This window comes from Nesoenas mayeri (assembly GCF_963082525.1).
Source record: "Nesoenas mayeri genome assembly, chromosome: 18".
In the NCBI taxonomy this organism is placed as follows: domain Eukaryota; kingdom Metazoa; phylum Chordata; class Aves; order Columbiformes; family Columbidae; genus Nesoenas; species Nesoenas mayeri.
The window spans coordinates 10,659,524-10,678,507 of NC_137566.1; the positions used below are offsets into that span (position 1 = coordinate 10,659,524).

General features: G+C 48.7%; 1 protein-coding gene across 1 annotated transcript in view; it reads right to left on the reverse strand.

The window, feature by feature from the left end:
• The window catches only part of GPSM1 (G protein signaling modulator 1), a gene marked incomplete at both ends in the record, with an annotated part of 56,553 nt that extends 37,937 nt beyond the window's left edge, over positions 1-18,616 (reverse strand). Inside the window, 3 exons of the mRNA XM_080355852.1 lie at positions 203-338; positions 600-821; positions 18,561-18,616. Of these exons, the coding sequence (XP_080211978.1) occupies positions 203-338; positions 600-821; positions 18,561-18,616 (414 nt within the window). The remainder of the gene's footprint in view (positions 1-202; positions 339-599; positions 822-18,560) is intronic.
• Positions 18,617-18,984: the final 368 nt, after the last annotated feature.

An 18,984-nucleotide genomic window follows, 5' to 3' on the forward strand; every position in this document is an offset into this window, starting at 1 on the left:
CAGAGATGGTCAAAGCCAGGAGGCCCACATCTTCCTTTCCCATCTTCACTGTCAAGGCACCCGTTGCTGTCAGCAGCATGAGAACCATGACGGTTCCATCTCCTTCCAAAGCCCACCTTCACCATAGCACAGTTACTGACTTGCAGACAGATTATTTTTAAAGCTAGGAAATATTTCCTCTTGGATGCCACGAACCAATTACCTTGTCTCCCTGCTCCTGAGAAATGTCCAAGTGTCTCTGGCAACACACAACAGCTTCATCAAACTGCCCAAGTATTTTCAATGTGTTCCCGAGGTTGCCGCTTGCCTTGGCTTCTCCAATGCGGTCCCCAATGGTTCTACAATATGACCAGAGGAATGAAGAGAGGTGTTGAAGAGCTCACAGACTTTTATTCACCAGCTGTTGGAGGCAGAATTGAAGCTGCAGCGCGTCAAGCACCGCACGGTACGTACACCGCACCCAGCCATCCCCAGCACGCACGCCTGGCTGCAGTGCTTCATAGAAGCTTTCTCCATTTTGAAGAGAGATTCTTGGGGGTTCAGACCCCACAGAACCTGCCTTGTGCCCGATCAGGATGAAGCACTGCTGACATGCATACCTGGCCAGGGTGAGGTCATGTTTATGATACTCCAGGGCCTTGGAATACTCCTTTAGGTAGAAATAAGCATTGCCCAGCTGACTGTAGATGGCACTGAGAGTCTTCAGGTCTTCCGTCCCCACCTGCACCGCTGCTTCGAAGAAGGCTGCCCCGGCTTTGAAGTCCCCAGCCTTGCACAAGCGCTCTCCTTCCAGGGCCAGTTCCAGGCAGGACGCCTCCATCCTGCCAAGAGAGGAGAATTTCTAGAGGAGTTAAGGCTGCAATGCACCCACGCTGCTATGCAACGGTTAAAAAGTTTAATTCATTCTACATTTTTAATTATTTACTGCACAAGAAAAAGAAGAAAAACAACTATTAAAAAAAAAAAAATAGCCTGGAAAGAGCCACCCTCCAGGCAGCAGCTGCGTGTGCGTTCAGCCCCATGTCAAACACTGGCTGATAACTCTGGGACGCGCAGCCGGCACAGCTCAGCAGCGTGGACACAGTGGGCACTGAGCCCCTCGGAGAACGCAGCCTCTCGGGCATGAGCCACAGCAGCATCCTGATTTACAGACTGCAAGTGGCCAAAGGCAGCCCCTGGGTTGCCGGTAAGAACCAGACAAGCAGCTCTGGCCTCCCAGCTCTCGGGATGCACATTCGCATCACAAGAGTAACGCAGCATCTATTTTTCTTCCAGGGGGTGCTCAGCTCAGCAGCCACATTCCCTTTCCCCAGGGTAGCAGAGAGGGTAGCCAAATTGTAACACGTTTTTATTGGACACCAGAGCAAACCCCGGACTGCACAGAATTTCTTGGCTGAGCAGCTTCCAGTGCTCAGTGTCTGCTTTTCATTAACTCTCCTGCTGTCACTTTTTCCACAGGTGCTCTGCACATCGGCCCCCAGGCTCGCTCTCCTCCCCTGCATTTCTCGACACCTTTGGCAATGGTGCAAGCTGTGCTGTCAGCGAGGACTCTGCAACCCAGCAGAGAGGAGCGAGACCAGTGATTGCTACAGGAGAAAGGAAACATGCTCCTTTGAGGGCTCCACCGAGTCCTCTCTAAGCCACAGCTGTCCCTGTTAGACCATGTGCATCCTCCAGTTCTCATGTGTCTGAAAGCTCACATCTGGAACATCTCGCCTGCTGCAAATCCACCCCCTTCACGAGGCAGATGGACACAGTGCTCCTGCTCATCTATTCAGAGGCTTCTCTTTGCTCTTTTTGGCTTTTTCGTTTCTGCCCAATGTGTTTTTAAAAGTCAAAACTATCTAGGTCAGAGGTGGGCATCTGCTCAGAAAAAACACAGCCCCTTTGTTCAGAGCCAGAAAAGGAAGGGTTAGAAAAAAAAGATAATAAATGTCCAAAAGTGGTTTCTATATGTGCCAGTGGAAACATAACCAGAAGTGAAATTTGTGCCCTGGAACCTGCATTCCCACACGCTCACACACCCCCTTGCACACACTCACACCCGCTGGTGCTTTCCTGGTGTTCCCATAGTAACTGTTCAGGCACAAGGCAGTGACATGACCCTCCAATGCACAGAGCCTTTAATTAAAATCTGTTTGTCCTTGAACAGGCTGCTTTGCAGAGTAGCTGACTTATCTAATTAACATCACTGCTCCGTTTGGGACCAAAGCAAACAAGCGTAAGGGAGAGAAGGTTTTTTCTCTGCACCACGCTCTGCCAAGCCTTTACTGCCATGTGAAGGGACAATAGTCAAGGATGGTGATTTTCTATTAATAGAAACACAATCCACTTCTAAAAACCACCCTCGCCCTAAATCAGTGCAGACCACTCATACTGATTTGTATATACCTCCAGATCAGCAAAAACTCCCAAATATTGGCAGAAGGCACATCCCAGGCTGCACATTCACCATAAGCAGCCAGGAGGGTCTGACCTTCCCAGATGATCAAGTCCTGCACCAAAACAAGACTACAACATGTATAGTGAAGTGTTTTCTTGTGAATGCGTGGAGATGACAGACTGTGTCAAGTCTGGCCAAGGAATAATAAAGTTTTGAAGACACCAGTTGTAATCTAGCAATGAGAACAGTGCTGGTCTACACAGCAAAGAGTCCCAGCACTGGTTCCCAGCTGAGTGCTAAGCAAGTCCCACAGCTCCTCCACACCTTGGGTTACATACATAATCTGTAAAATAGCAATAAAGGTGGCTTCCAGAAAAGGGTGACCTTCCATCATCTGGTGATAGAGACGAGAACATCTCTTTCCAATACAACATAGGGCAGGGCCACCTTCCCTCTCCATCAACTTCTTTAAAGGATAACTGATCTGAAGGCAGAAGGAGCTGAGAAGAACAGGAAGAACAGACATTGCCTTTAACAACAAGATTTCCCAGGGTCATTCATCACTGTCAGATAGCAGCTAATGATGGTCTGTATCACAGATTGCCTCTTGGCTGCCTTGCAAGCTGGCTGAAAGAATTAAAGAGCAAAAATTTTCCTTTACAAAAGGCGCACAGGCAAAATGCAAGGACTATTACACATCAAATATTTTCAAGCCGCACAGCAATATAGAGAAGGCAGCAAGGGTGCAGCACCAGGGATGCTGAGAACACTGCCAAGTAGGAAATGAAACTAACAACACAAGGTGTTATCAGTGCCATTAACAACAATCACCATGATTGCTGTCAAAACAGCGCTATAATTATGACTTGGGTGATGATACAGGTCCCCAGAGGGGGAACACTTTGCACAATGTGTGTTCAGAAGCTTGGAGCTGCAGTCAACCCCCCCAACACCTTGCTCTCCCTCTAATCTTCGTGTCTCCCCTGCCAAATATTCCAAAAGCATAACACTGTGTGGATAACATGGCGGTAGTCCTCCCCTGCTAGGCTGGAAAACAACCGTACAGCCTGACTTCAGCCAAGAGCCGCTCTGCAGGACCACGGGCTGTGCGCTGACCCGAAGCTCAAGGCTGCCACAGCTCCTGCCACCCAGGAGATGCGGCCACAGGAGCCGCAGTAGGACACAGTGACATCCCACCTCCCGGGTCTGCAGCGCAGCCCCGCGTCCACTTGGGCAGGAAAAGAGCAGATCGCATGCAGCAATTACGCTTGTCTTACTCCAGCCCTCCCTCCCACACACGCAGGGCTGCCCTGCCCGGACTGTCTTGGTCCCAGCACTTACCACACTGACAACTAATCCATCAGAAAACAATCATGTCACAAGACACAACTAGGAAACAGTCGGCTGCTGCCTTAAATACTGTAAAGCTCACAGGGCAAGAGAACCTTTTTCTGCCTGCAAGGTGAAATTGCCTTTAAAAAAAAGATATTTATAGGTATTTGATTCATATGAGTGGGGGCAATTGCAAAACGCATTCCCAATCAGAGCTGCTGTAGTTCTAAAATCAGGAATAAAAACCAAGCTCACAGACAGGAGATAAGGTGGAAAAACACCCTATCAGAAACGACAACAGTAGTAAAAACCCCCCTTAGTATAAAATTTCCCTCCTGTTTTGTTTGGAAAGGCCAAAGATGAAGCAATGAATGCTGCGCCCCGTCGTTCCCAGCTCCTGAATTAGTTCCAGGCCAGTTTCCTTCCCATCTCCCGAGGCACACGAGGTGCTGCAGAGGCCGCTTTGTGCCACCAGCACATCTGGAGGGGACAGAGTTTCCACCTCACACACCTTCACTGCTCAGACTGCTGTCAGTCCTTTCAGTTGCCCTAAGCTGCAGATAATAAAGCCATATATATATACATACACAGACACACCACTGCCTGAGAAATGTTTGTTCAAGCCAGAGCTCCAGGGAGAACCAAGCTGAAGCGATTTCCACTGCAGTCTTTTGATAAGGGCATGAAACAGAACCCAGAGGGGAAAACTGCAGGGAGGTCTGGAAGCTGCCGGGTCTGCGCGCTGGCTCCAGATTTCCTCCTCCACCCGCTGATGGCAGCATCAGTGCTCAACAGTAGTCATTTCAGTTAATTGCTATCTACCATTAGCTGCAGAGTACTTACACGGGATTCAATTCCACTGCATATTTGCTAATAAATACCAAATGACAGCAAGGAAGACAGCTGTATTTAGTTGCATTTACCCTCTTATTAGCAGAGCTGAATAAGACCCTATTTCCATTCATAATGGCTCCAACAAGCTGCGTCATTGTCAGAAATTCAGATTCAAACTCCCCATTGCATGCTTGAAAGCAAAAGTCATCCAGTGCTCCTGTGTGTCCCCACACAACTGCATCCAACCCCTCTGCCCATAGAACAGCGACCTCGGTGGCTTTGATCTGCGAGGATGGTGCAAACCGGGGGCATTAATAGTTATCTTGAATCCATATCCCAAATCTTGCCCACAAATATAGCTTAACCCATAGGAAGAGTAGAGAACACAATGAAGATTTTTCTGTGTCATTTGAGGAGTGAAACCTCTAGAAGGCAATGAGCACAAATGTAAGACTTTGTGCTCCAAAATTACTCAAATATCAAAGGATCATGATGCAATGTAATTAACTCGCAGGTTTTGAGAAAGCTCAGATGGGATTAAGGTGCAAATGTGAATTTCATTTTGTCCTGGGTAACAGTTTCACTTGATGCCCATTTTCAAAGCACTTAAATTATAAGAGTCAAATACTTTCCAGGGTCTAAGGAGATACCTATCTGAAAATTAATTCATAAAAACATGTTCTGATTCCCAAAATAATTTAAAAAAAAATCCACTGAACAGATGAATTGAACAAGATGCCTCAAAAGAAGAACTGTACAGGAAAATCCACTTTCAAGAAGAGTAAGAGAGAAGCCTGGATCCAAATCTCTCTGCATGGCTCAGCAGCAGGTTACAAACCCAACCACCACCACCTGCCATTGAGTTAAAGGAAAGTAAGTGTAGAGGCATTGGGGACACTGAGGATACTTGATATGAACTCAGTGATTTCAGCACAATGAGAGAAACTTCCTGAGTTTTCCAAGAGCATTTTGCTCCCATGTACGATGCTAGTGCCTTCAGTGAAATAAAAAAATCCATCAAACTGCAATGAAACGACACTCTGGGGATGATTTCACCAGAAGTGAAGTGTTATTTCCTTCAGTCACTTCCAGAAACCAGGGGGCAAGAGAGGACATGCCGTTTGAATGGCTTTTCATTGTAACATTGCTTTGGCAATTAGGTCAACATATCCTCTCACTAAAACATATGCTGTGATTTAAATCAGTATACTGCTCCGTCTAGTAAACACTCTGGGTTACAATTACAGTATACAGCAGAATAATAAATAGTCAGCTTATCAGCAGGTATACAATGAAAACAGGCAATTTATTTATCACCCATTTTACTTATACTATTTAGTTTGTATTGCTTTCAACAAATACAGGGGTTCACTGATGCCAAACTTGTTACTGAAAACGGCTGGAGTCTGGTTAGGTGGATCTTTCCAAATTCAGAAGCACTGTAAATGAGACAGGAGACATCCAGACTCAGACCCCTATTCTCTCCACCTCTGGGATGAGGGGGGCAGCCTGGCCCCTCCTGTCACCTCCATCAGAGCTGGAGACAAGTCCTCATGGACCATCACGGAGCTACAACACAGCGGTGCCGGCTCAGGTGAGACAAAACGAGGGTGCAGCCCCGGACCTGAGCTGTGAGACAGCTTTGACTCTAAGGCATCACAGCACAATGCCTGTCGCAGGGTCCTGCCACCCCCAGCTGCGGGAAGGGTCACGCTCAGCTCCACAAATGCCACCCAGCACAATTGTTCTGCTGTGCAACTGCACAGGCTGAGGGGCCTCACGACATTTCCTTTCCTGCATACCCAGAGTACTTTTCTGAAGCCAAGTGAAAGCAAACTTTGTTTTCCCAGAAATGCAGAGGCCACAGGCTCAAGTTTTTTCCCCAATTCAAGCTGCCTGGAAACCTCTTCAACTGCAGCACCCCCTTCTTCCTCTCTCCACCTGCCAATTGCTCCTGCCTTGGAGCAGGAAAACAACTGCAGAGTGAAAATTTGCTGCCAAGTCCCAGCAACACTAGGGACTGCACTGCATTTAAACCCAGCCGGACAACGGAAAACACCTCTGCTCATCCCATCACCCTGTCCCCCCTATACGCACATCCCAAGCCCCTCAGCATCTGCCCAGCACCAGCAGTCCGAGGCTGCACCCACTCCTCTGTCCTACCCATGTCAACGACGGATCCACACTCAGGGCATGGCAAACAAACCATCATCGCGAGGAGGGGCAAAAGAATATGGTGACAAAGCTCACACCACAGTTTCTCTACTGACTCCCCAGCAGCCTTCAGCTAATTTGGTTCTGTTCCCTTCTTGTCTCATCTGCTTCCCTTCAGACCCGAGCCAAGGATTTCAGTCCAAGACTGAAGCCCTTTGGGATCTGGCTGAAAACAAACACCCCAGATTTGCTCCTGGGCCATCCAGGCTTTGAGCCAGGGAGGTGCTGAGCTCCCGAGGCTCACGATGGCTCAGGATGCTCCGCAGCACCAACACTTGCACAGGAAAGGGGTTTAGATCTGATCTTAGCAACAGAATCAGCATGAACCTGGCCCTCTTGCTGCAGAACTCACTGGAGAACAATTAGCAGGAGCAAAGCAATGAAGTTCAGCAAATGCAAACAGGCAACAATTCCTTTTTTAAACTTCCACTTGGTAAAGCCAGTGAAGATGGTGACATGGAGTCAGAGCACACCAGTGAGAGCCCATGATAGTTCCCACCTCAGTGATTGTGTGCCCAAACCAGAGAAAATCACAAAGGAAAACAGCCACGGTGCTCTCCGAGGTGTCCAAGAGCAGGTGGGCAGAGCTCACACCCGGGCTGGAAGTGACGCCAGACACTAGAACAGATTTTGGTTGGCAAAACCGTAGCAGAGCAGATTGCACCAATTCTTCATTGTTTTTCTGCAGCTGTCTCGTGCTCCAAGGGCTGTTAAAAGCATTGTCATGCTCTCCCTGAACATTTAAGTGGTTCTAAAAATCAGCAATCCGCCCAGACACATGCACACATTTCAAAGGCTGCCTTGGCAAACAGCACGAGAGCTCAGGCATAGGAGGCTGCTGTTCTCCCCGGTGGCTGCACAGCCATGGGGCAGCCCTCTGGATTCTGTAAAGGTAATATTCCACATCTGTCTGAAAGAAACACGGACCGCAGGCTTCCCGAGAGCTCAGATATCAGCCAGGGGTCCTGCGCATCTCTAGACACAGTTTCTGCAACTCCTCCGTGAAAACCCTGATTCAACAGAACAGCAGCAAGAGCACTTTTGGGTTCTTCATGGGGTTACAGAAAAAAAAAAAAAAACAAACCTCTGTGTGCCATCAGATTAGTCTGTAAGCCTATAAATCAGAGCGTGGCAGGGTCCCCAGAAGGCCAGGCCATCGCCTCACAGCAACACAGCTCCCACACGAGGTGAGAACTGCGCTCTGCTCATCCAAGAACAGACCCACCGTCTCGCACTGTGCGGCACAGTCTGGGCGTCTGCTGCCTCTGCGGGGAACCCTCCGCTCCAGCACTTTGCAAGCTGGTTTCACTTCTTCCAGAGGATCGTGTGGCTCAGTCCTCCGCCGCATTTTGCCAGATTCTTAGCGCTTCTGCCCTAGCACAGCCCCACAGATAACATCCACCCTCAGCACCGCTGCACTGAACAGCTGTATGAATTAAGTGCATGGAGATAAGACCCTGCTCTTCCCCGACACAGCACCACACACCAGATTCTGCTCCGACACCGCGGTATTAGTGTAATTCAATCACCTGCGTAAATAGCGGGCTATTTATTTTATATTTCGCTATAGGAATTTGTCACATACATCAAAGCATGGTACATCTTTGCATCTGTGATATGGACTCTGGTCTTTTCTTCCACAGGAGGAACTGGTAGAAGCATTTCGTTTCTTGGAAAGTCTCCCTGGATACAGCAAGAACGCTAATGATCTCCCCAATACTTTTTTTTACTATCACAAAATCTTGAGTAAGTCCATAAAATGATTTGCCTTTAAGTGAATTGCAAAACTTGTTATGAAAGAATTAAGAAAATCACGGTCTTTTACGTGTTTCTTGGAATTGAGCCATTGGTACAGGGAATAAATGGATGAAGCACCCGATTTTTAAGCTTTTCCATGCCAAAAAGCTTCACGTTTCCTCACAAAGTGGGGTAAAGGTCCACAGCACATCCAGCTCCAGCAGAATATCCCAGACTCATTCACCGCTCCCCTCCTCCCTTATACTGGTGGAAGGAGGGAGGATACAGCATCGGGGTTAAACACGTACTCAAATCAAGGGAGTTCATTTATCCCGACTACTACATAATGCATGTCTGCAGAAAAATATCTCTGTTCCTGCATAGAGACATCCTCACCCAGCAGCGAGAGACACAACAGCAGGCTGCGCCGAGAAACACGCTGCGGGAGCACGGGCGGCAGCGAGGACGAGACGGGTGGAAGCAGCTCCTTACCTTCACCCGTAAGGGCAGTGGGAGCCGCTGACACGCAGGAACGACGCCGCTTCCCACACGGATTGCGTGCCGGGGTAGCCTGCCTGTTTCAATCCAGGGCATCATGGAGCGGCTGCATTTGTGCTGCACAAACAGCCTCTCTGAGCCTTTCAGGAGCAGTTACATCTTCCAACACACGACTTTAATTGGGAAAATTTGTTTTAATTTTAATTCTAGTCACATGTTTTGAGCTGTTACTTTTCTCTCCTCTGTGTGTGCATATAGATAGACAGATTTTCACGTCTCCTGTCTGCGTGCCATGTTAGCCTCAGGCAAGCAGCTCCCAGAGCCTTGGCAAATGACTCAGTTGTCACTTGGAGCCAGGTCTGTGCAGCACCTCCTTCCCTAAGGCTGCTGTTAGCCCAGCCACCCTGCCCTCTGCACATGGGCTCGGAGCATCACCGAGCACAGCTGGAGCCTGACCCTGCTTCAGCAAACCCCAAACAACCCCTTGAAATCACACCCATCATACGCTCACCTAAGGTCTCTCAGAGAGGTTTCCATCACTGGAGAATGTAATTCTGCTCAGTGGTGAGGAGCCAAAGGCTTTCTCTGTCCACCCTTCATCCTTGTGTCACTGCATATTCGGCTTTAAATCAGGGTCAGGGTGAGTTGTGGATGCTGTGGTGGCGACCAGTCTGGTCACAGCGAGCACAGTTGTAACAGAGACATCTGCTCCTGCCAACGTGCTCATCAGCCCCACAGTAAGACAGAGCCAAGCACCTGGCCCCGCTGCTCCTTCCTGGGGACACAAGGCACAGCAGGACACCCTGCGGGAGTCCAGGGTCTCTGGAGCCCATGCAGGTTTCATGGGTTTTCTTTTTTCACTGCTGATCTCTCACAGAGCTCTCTGCAAAATGCGCAGTCAATGGCATGACTGATGACAACTCTGCCAAAAATACTAATGCCAAAGAATGGCTTCATTGAAGGAAATGTACATTTTGCAGAATGAGTTTTCAATTTCTTCCAGAACAGTAGAGGAGAAAGCGGCTATTTTCAACCATTTCGTTGTTAACTCTGTAGACACCTGAACACAATGTCAACGCTCCCTGTCGAACAGGATCTCCTGGTATTTGCTGGCACACTCCAGCTCCTGGCGGTGCACGCAAAAGCGATGAACGCAGATAACACAACAGCCTCCCTTTCTCCGGGGCCTTCACCCAGGAAAGCACCAAACCACAGACTTCAAGCGCCCAACGAGCTCATACTTGCAGTTTCCTGGATTACAGCCCTGATGGAAGCAATTGATACAAGAGCTGGCCAAGGGCTACAGCCTTAACATTCTGGGTGTGTTGCAGTGAACTCATATGTTTTATTATTTAGACCAGTGCAGGAGCCCAGACACTCGGCTGAACTCGGAGGCCAGGAAATGCCTCAAGGCACATGTGGAGCCTCACAATTCCAAGACGTTCATCTGCATGTATCTATATAAGTCCCAGTTCACTCGCCACAAGACACTGGCCCAAGCAAGCTACTCCTTGCTGAAATCAGGCAGCCTTATTTGTCAGAAAGGAAAGAGAAACACATGTTGCTTACGATGTGAGATATTTTCATCTGTTTAGTCACTGGTGGTTTATATTCCTGTCTTCATGCTGCAGAAAGCTTGGCCAGTAAACAAGTCAGATCTGATGGCCTCTGTGTTTTGGAGCAAGGTACAATCCCCAGTGCCATTTTCTCCATACAAACTGGTAAAAGAGGGGCTGTTTTCTGACACCACATCAGCTGTGCTACGATTACAAGAGCACAGCTGGAGTACAGTAGCGACAGGACCCTGCCCAAAGCACTGGCACCCGCTGCCCATCCCCAAAGCTCCCGCCCAACTGCAGGAACTGAGATGTGCATTTTTCTCTCTCCATCTTTCACCATTCTCCACAGACAACCACCCCTCAGGGCAGGGACCCAGGAACTCCACTCAATTCTTATGTGATGCAGGCAGGCAATTTTCTGACAGGAACCGTTTTTCTCTGTGTCCCTCTCTCCCTTTTTGAATTAACTGCTCTCTCTTCAAAACCTGAGAGACAGATAACTATGCAGAGTCACAAGTGCCTGCCCACTCTATCAACTCAGGGCTATTCGTGTATTTAAAAGCCGATACCTGGATTTGGGCTTTTCATGATGAGCAGACCCCATGGCCTCCCAGGCTGCTGCTTTTCCTCTCCTGGGGGACGTGGTTTGCAGTGTTCCCACCACGTTTGCAAGGTGAGCCCGGTATTTAATTCACCAGCTGGTAACTTCCTTCTAAACAACCTTTTGCTCCCTCCCACATTAAGCAGAACAGCAGAACCATTGTAATATCGTGCCACGCATGTGTTGCGCTGCCCTGTCTAGTTCAACAAAAGCCAAACCCAAGGTCTCCAATTCACAATTAACCTCACTGCGCTGTGGGTAAAGAAGTGCTGAAGGGAGGAGTGGGAGTCAGGACATTCAGCTCCCAGCTTTGCCATCTATATTCTCTTTCATCCTGAAGACTGTACAATTTCCCACCCTTGAAAAGAACCACAACATTTTCCAGAAAGGCTGCAATAAAATATTGATGTTTACCAAGCACTCTCAAACCCTGGAACGGATATAACGCTTCCAGGACCCGCTCAGTCTGGCACAGCGGCACGGGACACCAGGCAGTGCTGTAACACAAACCATGAATAACAGTAATTAACAAGTAGCCCCAGAGAGATGAATATTAATCAGTAATTTCCAGCTCTCCTCAGCTATGAATGGATACTCCACAGATGGAGCACAGAAAAAACAACCTCAACTCTGCAGCGGGGATCACAGGAAAAACCTGCCCCACAGTTAATTTGGACTCAAGCTGCTCCGAGCCAGAGCACAGGAAATCGTAGCCATTTGCACCAAAGTGCGCAGGGAGGTATCACCAGCCAAGGCCCCGGGTGCTGCATGGGGCAAACAGTCACAAAAGGCACCTGCTGGGACACCCACCAAAAAGCAAATACAGCCCAGTGACCTGCAGTATCATAGGAGTGCCAAAAAAGCCATGGAAATGTATAACCTGGCAAAGCCATTTTGTACAGCAAACCCCTCTGTTCTGCCCATCAACATGCACAGCTTTCATTTCATAGGGAGAAACATCAATGCACGCACAGACCAGTTGCCTGTCCCAGCAGCACGCTGGAGCTTCCCCTGGGAACCCATACAACTATGAATTATTTGTGTTCCCACAACACTTGGAAGCTCCACAGCAAAGCTGGTCTCGCTGTGCCGAGTCTGCTGCCACCCTACAGCAAAAGTCATTCCTCCACGGGCTGGATGGGGCAGGCGCGCACAAGCGACACTGCAAATCAAATCACTTGCCCCAGGTCTCATCATGGATCAGCAGCCAGATGTGTGTCCAGGAACGGGGATCGGAGGGGTGATTATTTGCTTTTGCAAGAGTCATCTGGGTCTGCTCCCCAGTAGCCAGAGCGTGGGAGGGACACGGAGCTGGATCCCCAGGGCAGGGGATCCTGTCACACAGCGTGTGTTCAAAGCTGCATCCCAGGAGCATCACGCAAGTGTCACCTTCTGCAGCTCAGAGAGCAAACCGCATATATCAACTCACGACACTAAGTTTTAGCCATGCATTTTTAAAAGCAGCTTCCAAGACAAAACATCTGCTCTCAGGAGGAGCCAGGGCTCAACATGAAATGGCTTCTACAGTGAATTAAGTTGTTTTAAATCCATTTTCTTCATATTTCTCCTGCAGCAGCTGGAGGAAAGATGTACCAGTCCCCAGCTCCCAGAGGAGAGCCCCTCTGGCTGCTCCAGAGGGTATAAATGTAAAGAGTAAAGTATGAGGGGAAACAAGACACTCCAACTTCCTTCATTCAAAATTCCTTCAGGTTCAGCAGCTGCACAGAGCTACTGACTCGCAGCAGAAGGCAAAGCTTCTTTAGATATATCATTTCTAATCTCGGAGTCAGAAAGGAAAGACTTGTGGTTCCAGTGCCTGTCATCCTTGAGCAAAATCCTCTTGTTTAAAGAAAACTGGGAATAGCAGAAGATTTTTAAACTATTTATTTCTACCCTGAAGGTTGTGATCAGAGAGTAGCACAGCCTTCCAAGTTAGAATTCATTCGGGGGCTGTGTTGCTCCTCCAACATCGAAGGCTTTGCAGAGGGATCTTTTGATTGCCATTCCTTATTCCAGTGGGAGCAATCAGGTATCAACGAGATTCCTCAGCACGTGCTTGTTTCCCCTTCCCCAGGCTTCCACAGACCAGGGATCCTTTGGGCACTCGCAGGATTAGACCATTATACCTGTTTCGGGTTCAGCTGCCCACTTTCAGGGCTCTCAGCCCAACCCCTCAAATTCTATTCTAAAAAGAGACCATATTTGCTCCACTCCTGGTGGGAGCAGAGGCCACAGCTATTGCCCTTGCCCACCATGCCACTCCATCCTAGGAGATGTTAAGTCAGTTAAGTAGAGGGTTATACTACAAATTGCTCATTTAATATTGCCCTTGAAACTGCATTGTAATGACAATTTTTCACTTCCTTCCCTGGGCAGTTGCATAATTGCTGGGCATTGTTCAGAGAGCTGCTGCCTCCCAGCCACTGGCAGCTGCTGTCCCTGTCCCCATCCCTGTCCCCGAGTGCTGGCAGGACTGGTACCTTTCTAGCTGAGTAGTTTTTGGTTGGTTGCTTTTGGTTTTTTTGACACTCTCATCAGCTTACTTCATTAAATGATAGATACTCACAACTCTGCATGCAAGCCTTCCAACAAGATTATTCCTACTTTCATCAGCTTTCAGTGGGGAAAAAAATCCCATTTAGACCAGTTAAAAAGTCATATCTGTCAAATAACATTTAATTAAAAGAATCTTTAGGGAGGGAGCAGCTCAGTCAATGGAAAGCTTTCCCACTGACAATATAAATAGCCCAGGATTCAACAGCCCTACTTTGTGGTCAGGCTGCGGATGCCCAGATGCATGGCTGTGCTTGGCATGTTTTCTATAACAGAGAAGTGGCTTTGAATTCTGGAAGCTGGGCTGCTGATCAAAGTGATACACAGCGCAGGATTTGGGCTGTGGAGGGTGGAACTAGGTATACTTGATCAGCAGCTTGGAGACAAAACTGCTCTTAAAGCAGAACAAGAGTTCAATAGATATATCCCTCCACTTCAAGAAACTTGCTGCTGGTGGCTCCTTGCAGCATAAGAGCTGACGGGGTTCAAACCTGCTCTTCAAGCAAGGCTGAATGCAAGTGTGGACATCACCTGAAAGTCTGCTGGCCACAAATGCCTTATCCAATGCAAAGTATCTCAGGATAAGGAATTCTGAGGGACAGCTCTAAACCCAAAGCACAAGGCAAAACGAGCAGGTCTGGCACAACTTGAGTCAGTGAAGTACAAGTCAGCACAGGGGAAGAAAAAACCCCCACACAAACAGTGTATCATCTCCAGGTGATTTACACCTGCACATAAAAGTCAAATTAACATCCTGAAGGCAACAATTGTTTGTATTGCAGCAGCAGCACCTAGAGGTCAGAAATAAGATGAAGATGGCTTTGTGCGGGTCCAAAGCACATCCCCTACCTGCTTAACATCAGACACCAAAGGGAAAAGGAAAGAGCTGCTCTCGCTGCATTCCACAAGGTGAAACACGGAAGATCAAAAAGGATGCCCCAGCTCCTGGGGAAACCTGCAGCAAAGGCAGACACTGATTCCCAGGCCAAGGTCTGAGCAGCCACCGTCCCCTCTCCCGGCTGCGGTGGAGACTCCATGTTCTGCTTGGCTCCGCGTCCCGATGACCACATTACTCGCAAATGCTGAAACTACGAGCGAGTTGTTCAAAATGTCCCAAACCAGATGTCAACAAAACCAAGACTGCGTGCTAAGCTATCATATAATTTTTTGCTCAAGCCACCTATTATGCAGCACAGCTATTTTAGAAATGTTTGGCATGTTTTTCACATCCTTCAGTCTAACGGACACTGACTGCATAGGCCTACGAAAGAAAAATTGTGATATTTTAGAAACTTCTACAACAGCATTCTTAGATTTAATAATCAAGCAATTTCAGGTTTGATCTATGGAGTAGAGAGAGACAAAAAGGGGTCATTCCTGGATTTCTGGCAGTGGAGAACACCACATTTTCACTGTGATGCCAACTAGCCCCTGCTCCCAAACCTGCCCATCCAGGATAGACCATCTCCAGTCACAGCACTCGTGACACTGTGGCATTTTCAGCAGGAAAATCTGTACCTGAAGACAAGAAGAGGACAGCTGTGACAATGTGGAATATCAGAATAGGGACACAGGGGAAATGTGCCAGAAGGTCAAAGACATAAACAGCAGGTGAAACAGCCCGCAAGCTCAAACAGGTTAAAAAAAAAAAAAAAAAAATATATATATATATATATATAAAAATATCACATAAACATTATATTTTATACGTAGGTCCTGCTTATGTAATAGAAGTCACCTGCACTGACTCCACATGTTTTTAGAAGGAAAATATGTGGAAGGAGCTACTTCCCACCCACCCAAGAGCTGCCCGCAGCACCAGCACCCCAGGCCAGTTCTGCCAGCTCCTCACTCCCTATACCAAGAGTCTGGAGGAACCTTCACCAAGTTCAAGGCGATCCACCAAGTTCAAGGCGATCCCTTCACACGAGCCCCTTCCAGTCCCACAGAACCAGCTAATCACACTCTGCCACCCTCCCATGAGTCAACTCTCCATAGCCTGAGGCTCAGAGGATTTGGCAGGAAGGCACAAAGCTCCCTGTCACCACACTGCTGCTCAAATCCAGCCCAGCAGTTATCACCACAAGGCTTATTCACTTGAGTGTTCGGTAAAATTCTTAATGAACACCAAAACGAGCACTGCTGGTGCTGCTAATTTTCATGTCCGTGCATAGGGAGATAGAAAACATCATCTTCCTAGGAGGTGGTATTTAATTGTATCTTAAAAGAAAGCAATGTGTAACTTTCTTTTTTCCTTTTCAATGAACAAAACGCAACACTGCTTCCAACATTATATAAAGTCCAGACTGTAAGTTTTGAAACTACTTTGCAAGTACAAGCACCTGGAAAATAACTGGAATATTTCATGGTGTTGCAATCCCTTGGAATATCTCAATGCTGGACCTTCTTCCCAATCTGCTTTGCAAACATTGGTTTATCCCGTCTTAACCCCCACATTGAGCTACCATCTCTCTCACTGCCATGCATGTCAGAAGGCCAACAATTCTTCCATCCCAGTTTTCCCATCAGAATAAGAGAAAGTTGCCTTCTCCACAAAGATCTGTGGAGCTCAGAGCGCTCTAATTGCCCGATGCGCATTCAGGTCAGGTACCCACTGTAGTGACATTAATGAGCAAGACTGAGACTGTTTATGCCACAATCAAGAGAAGTTAGTAAACATTACAAAAGCCAACAGCTCTGTTGAAAGGATGAGGCGCTGCAAGAGAACACAGAGCACGGGAAGGGAAAGGGAGGTCCAGAGGGAGGAACACGATGTGCTTTTAGCCAAGTTTTCATGTCAGATTTATACATTTCTAGTCTGATTGCAGCACTATAGAGCTGCTGCGAGCAGGTGTTTCACAGCTTCCACAGCCCACATTCTGTCCAACAGAAGTCCTCAGAGGTTACACACAGCTGAACTGGATGGGCTCAAATTAGTACCAGATCAAAACCCCCTGGGAAGTAAAGCATTAGCTTAGGCTCACGTAATCCTTGCTCAGCTCAGGTTTGCAGAGCATTGTCACAGAGTTCAGCGCTTCCCCAAGCCCCATCGGAGATCCTGCGTTCAACACCAGGCGCTGGTCACCGCGGATGTGCCGACCCTACAGAGACTCACGACTACTCAACTGCTTCCAGAGCTTTGGACTTCCAATGAGCCTCCCCTTGAGACTCACAGTCCTGCCGTAGCAACAGCATTGAAATAAAAGGCACCAGAAAGGTTAGCAAGAGCTGATGTAACGAGCAGCACAGGACTCCTTCTCCAAAACTGCACATGGTGTGTTATTGCTGCAGCAGAGATACTCCTGACTTTGGTCTCTAAATAGAAGAGTTTGGCCCCATCAGCACACGGATTGTCAGCTGCGAGCACAACAGAATAGATGCCTTTGTTTAAGAGGGGCTGAATTTAGGGAAATATCAAGGGGTATAGTGAAATGAACAAACACTTTTCATTTCTTTGTGACACGCTTCCTTCCACCCCATCCCTCTTCCTAGAAAGAATTCACCACCCCCAGATAAGGGATCTTGCACTCCCTGTGTGCACAGGCACCTTCTACAGGTCTTACACCTGAGTTACTGCTCCTAACCAAAATAATAACAATAATACAGTGAGGAAGGCTGACACCAGTCATTATGGCTTTACCACCCAAACAGTCACCGGAGGTTTCACCTGTCACCCTAGATATTCCTACTGCATGGAGTTTGGAGTAATTTATGTCAGGCTAGAAGTTTCTACACTGTGATACAAACTAAGGAAGAAACTTGAAGTTACAATCCAGTTAATAGCTCAGTAAAGACAGAGAGTCTCCATGGTCGTGCACAGCCAAGGCCTGAAGAACACTGCAGGGATTTTAACAGCACACACCACCCAGACCAAGCCATGGGAGAAGCACATTCACTAAAAAGTTTTCAAGAAAAACAAAAGAGGAAGAAAGAAAAAGATCCAACGTGATTAAAAGCCAAGCGAGTGTTTTTCTCAGCAGCTCCACCAGGTTAGGCAGACCAATGGTTTTAACTCTGCATTCTCTTTTCATTTTCCCAGGAGCTGCTACACAATACAATAAAAACAAGAAACACCTGCTGTCCTAATGAACCAATACTCATTAAACTAGACAACCCACTAGCTGCCATGCTAATTATTGCAATGCATGCCAAGAGAACTGATGAAAAGCTACTACACTGCATATACTTCAAGTTGTTTTTTTCTCTCTCTAGTCTAGATACTGCATTACCTCTACACTTCTGGCTGCTAGAGGAGAAATAAAACACAATGAGGATGAACAGCATAAACAACAATGCGCCAAGCAATGCCGTAAGGCCCCAAATTGACTCCAGTTTAGACTTCTATATTTTTGATCTAAATGAAGAGAACAGGCGAGATACGGTATTTTCATTAACACCAGACAGCCTGAAGCTATTTTTTTCCCAGCCTTGTGTGAATTTCTGTAGCGCCCAATTTTAAAGCCGAGACTTGAAGTCTCTGCAGTGCGATCATGAGCCTCCCATGCAAACGCCCGGCACAGACCAGGTTTCACCATCAGGAGCTGATCGCTCCGGGCCGGTGCCAAGGAAAACCACAGTTTCCCTCCCAGCAACCTCAGCACCCACCACCCTCCGCACGAACAGGAGCTGCCCCATGGAGGAAAAGCCGCGTCCCTCCCCTCCGCCTTCTCGCACTCTTGGTGGGTCCCCAGCCGTGCAACAGCTTCTCCCTTCCCCTGGCCGGGCGCTCCCGCCCCTCCCCGCTCCCTCCGGCCACCGAGCGGCCCCGGGGCTCCGCGGGACGCGCTGCCCGCGGCGGGGGCGCCGCTCCGGGAGGGGCCGGGGCCGGTTCCCCCGTGGCCCCGCTCACCTCGAGTAGAGCCGGCGGGCGGCGGAGCCGGGGCTGTCCCCGCCGGGACACGCCATGGGCGCCGGCCCCGCCGAGCCGCCCGCCGCGGCTGCAGCCCGGCACCGGGCAGCGGAGTATGGCAGCGGCGGGAAGTGATGCACCGAGCAAAGAAACTCGCGGGGAGGCCCCTCCTCCGGCTGATGTCAGCCCGCGGCGGGCAGCGGCCCTTCCTCCTCCGCCCGGCCCGCCGTGCTCGGCGCTGCCGCCCGCCCCGGGGCCGCGGCGGGACGGGCAGAGCGGGGCTGAGCAGCCTCCGGGCTGGCTTTGCCATCGCTGTGCAGGGGAGCATCGGAGCAGCCCTTGCAATAGAGTGGGCTACAGGGCACACTTATCCCCCGTGTTTAACATTGCATATCAGTCCCTTCCAATCCCTAACATTGTGTGA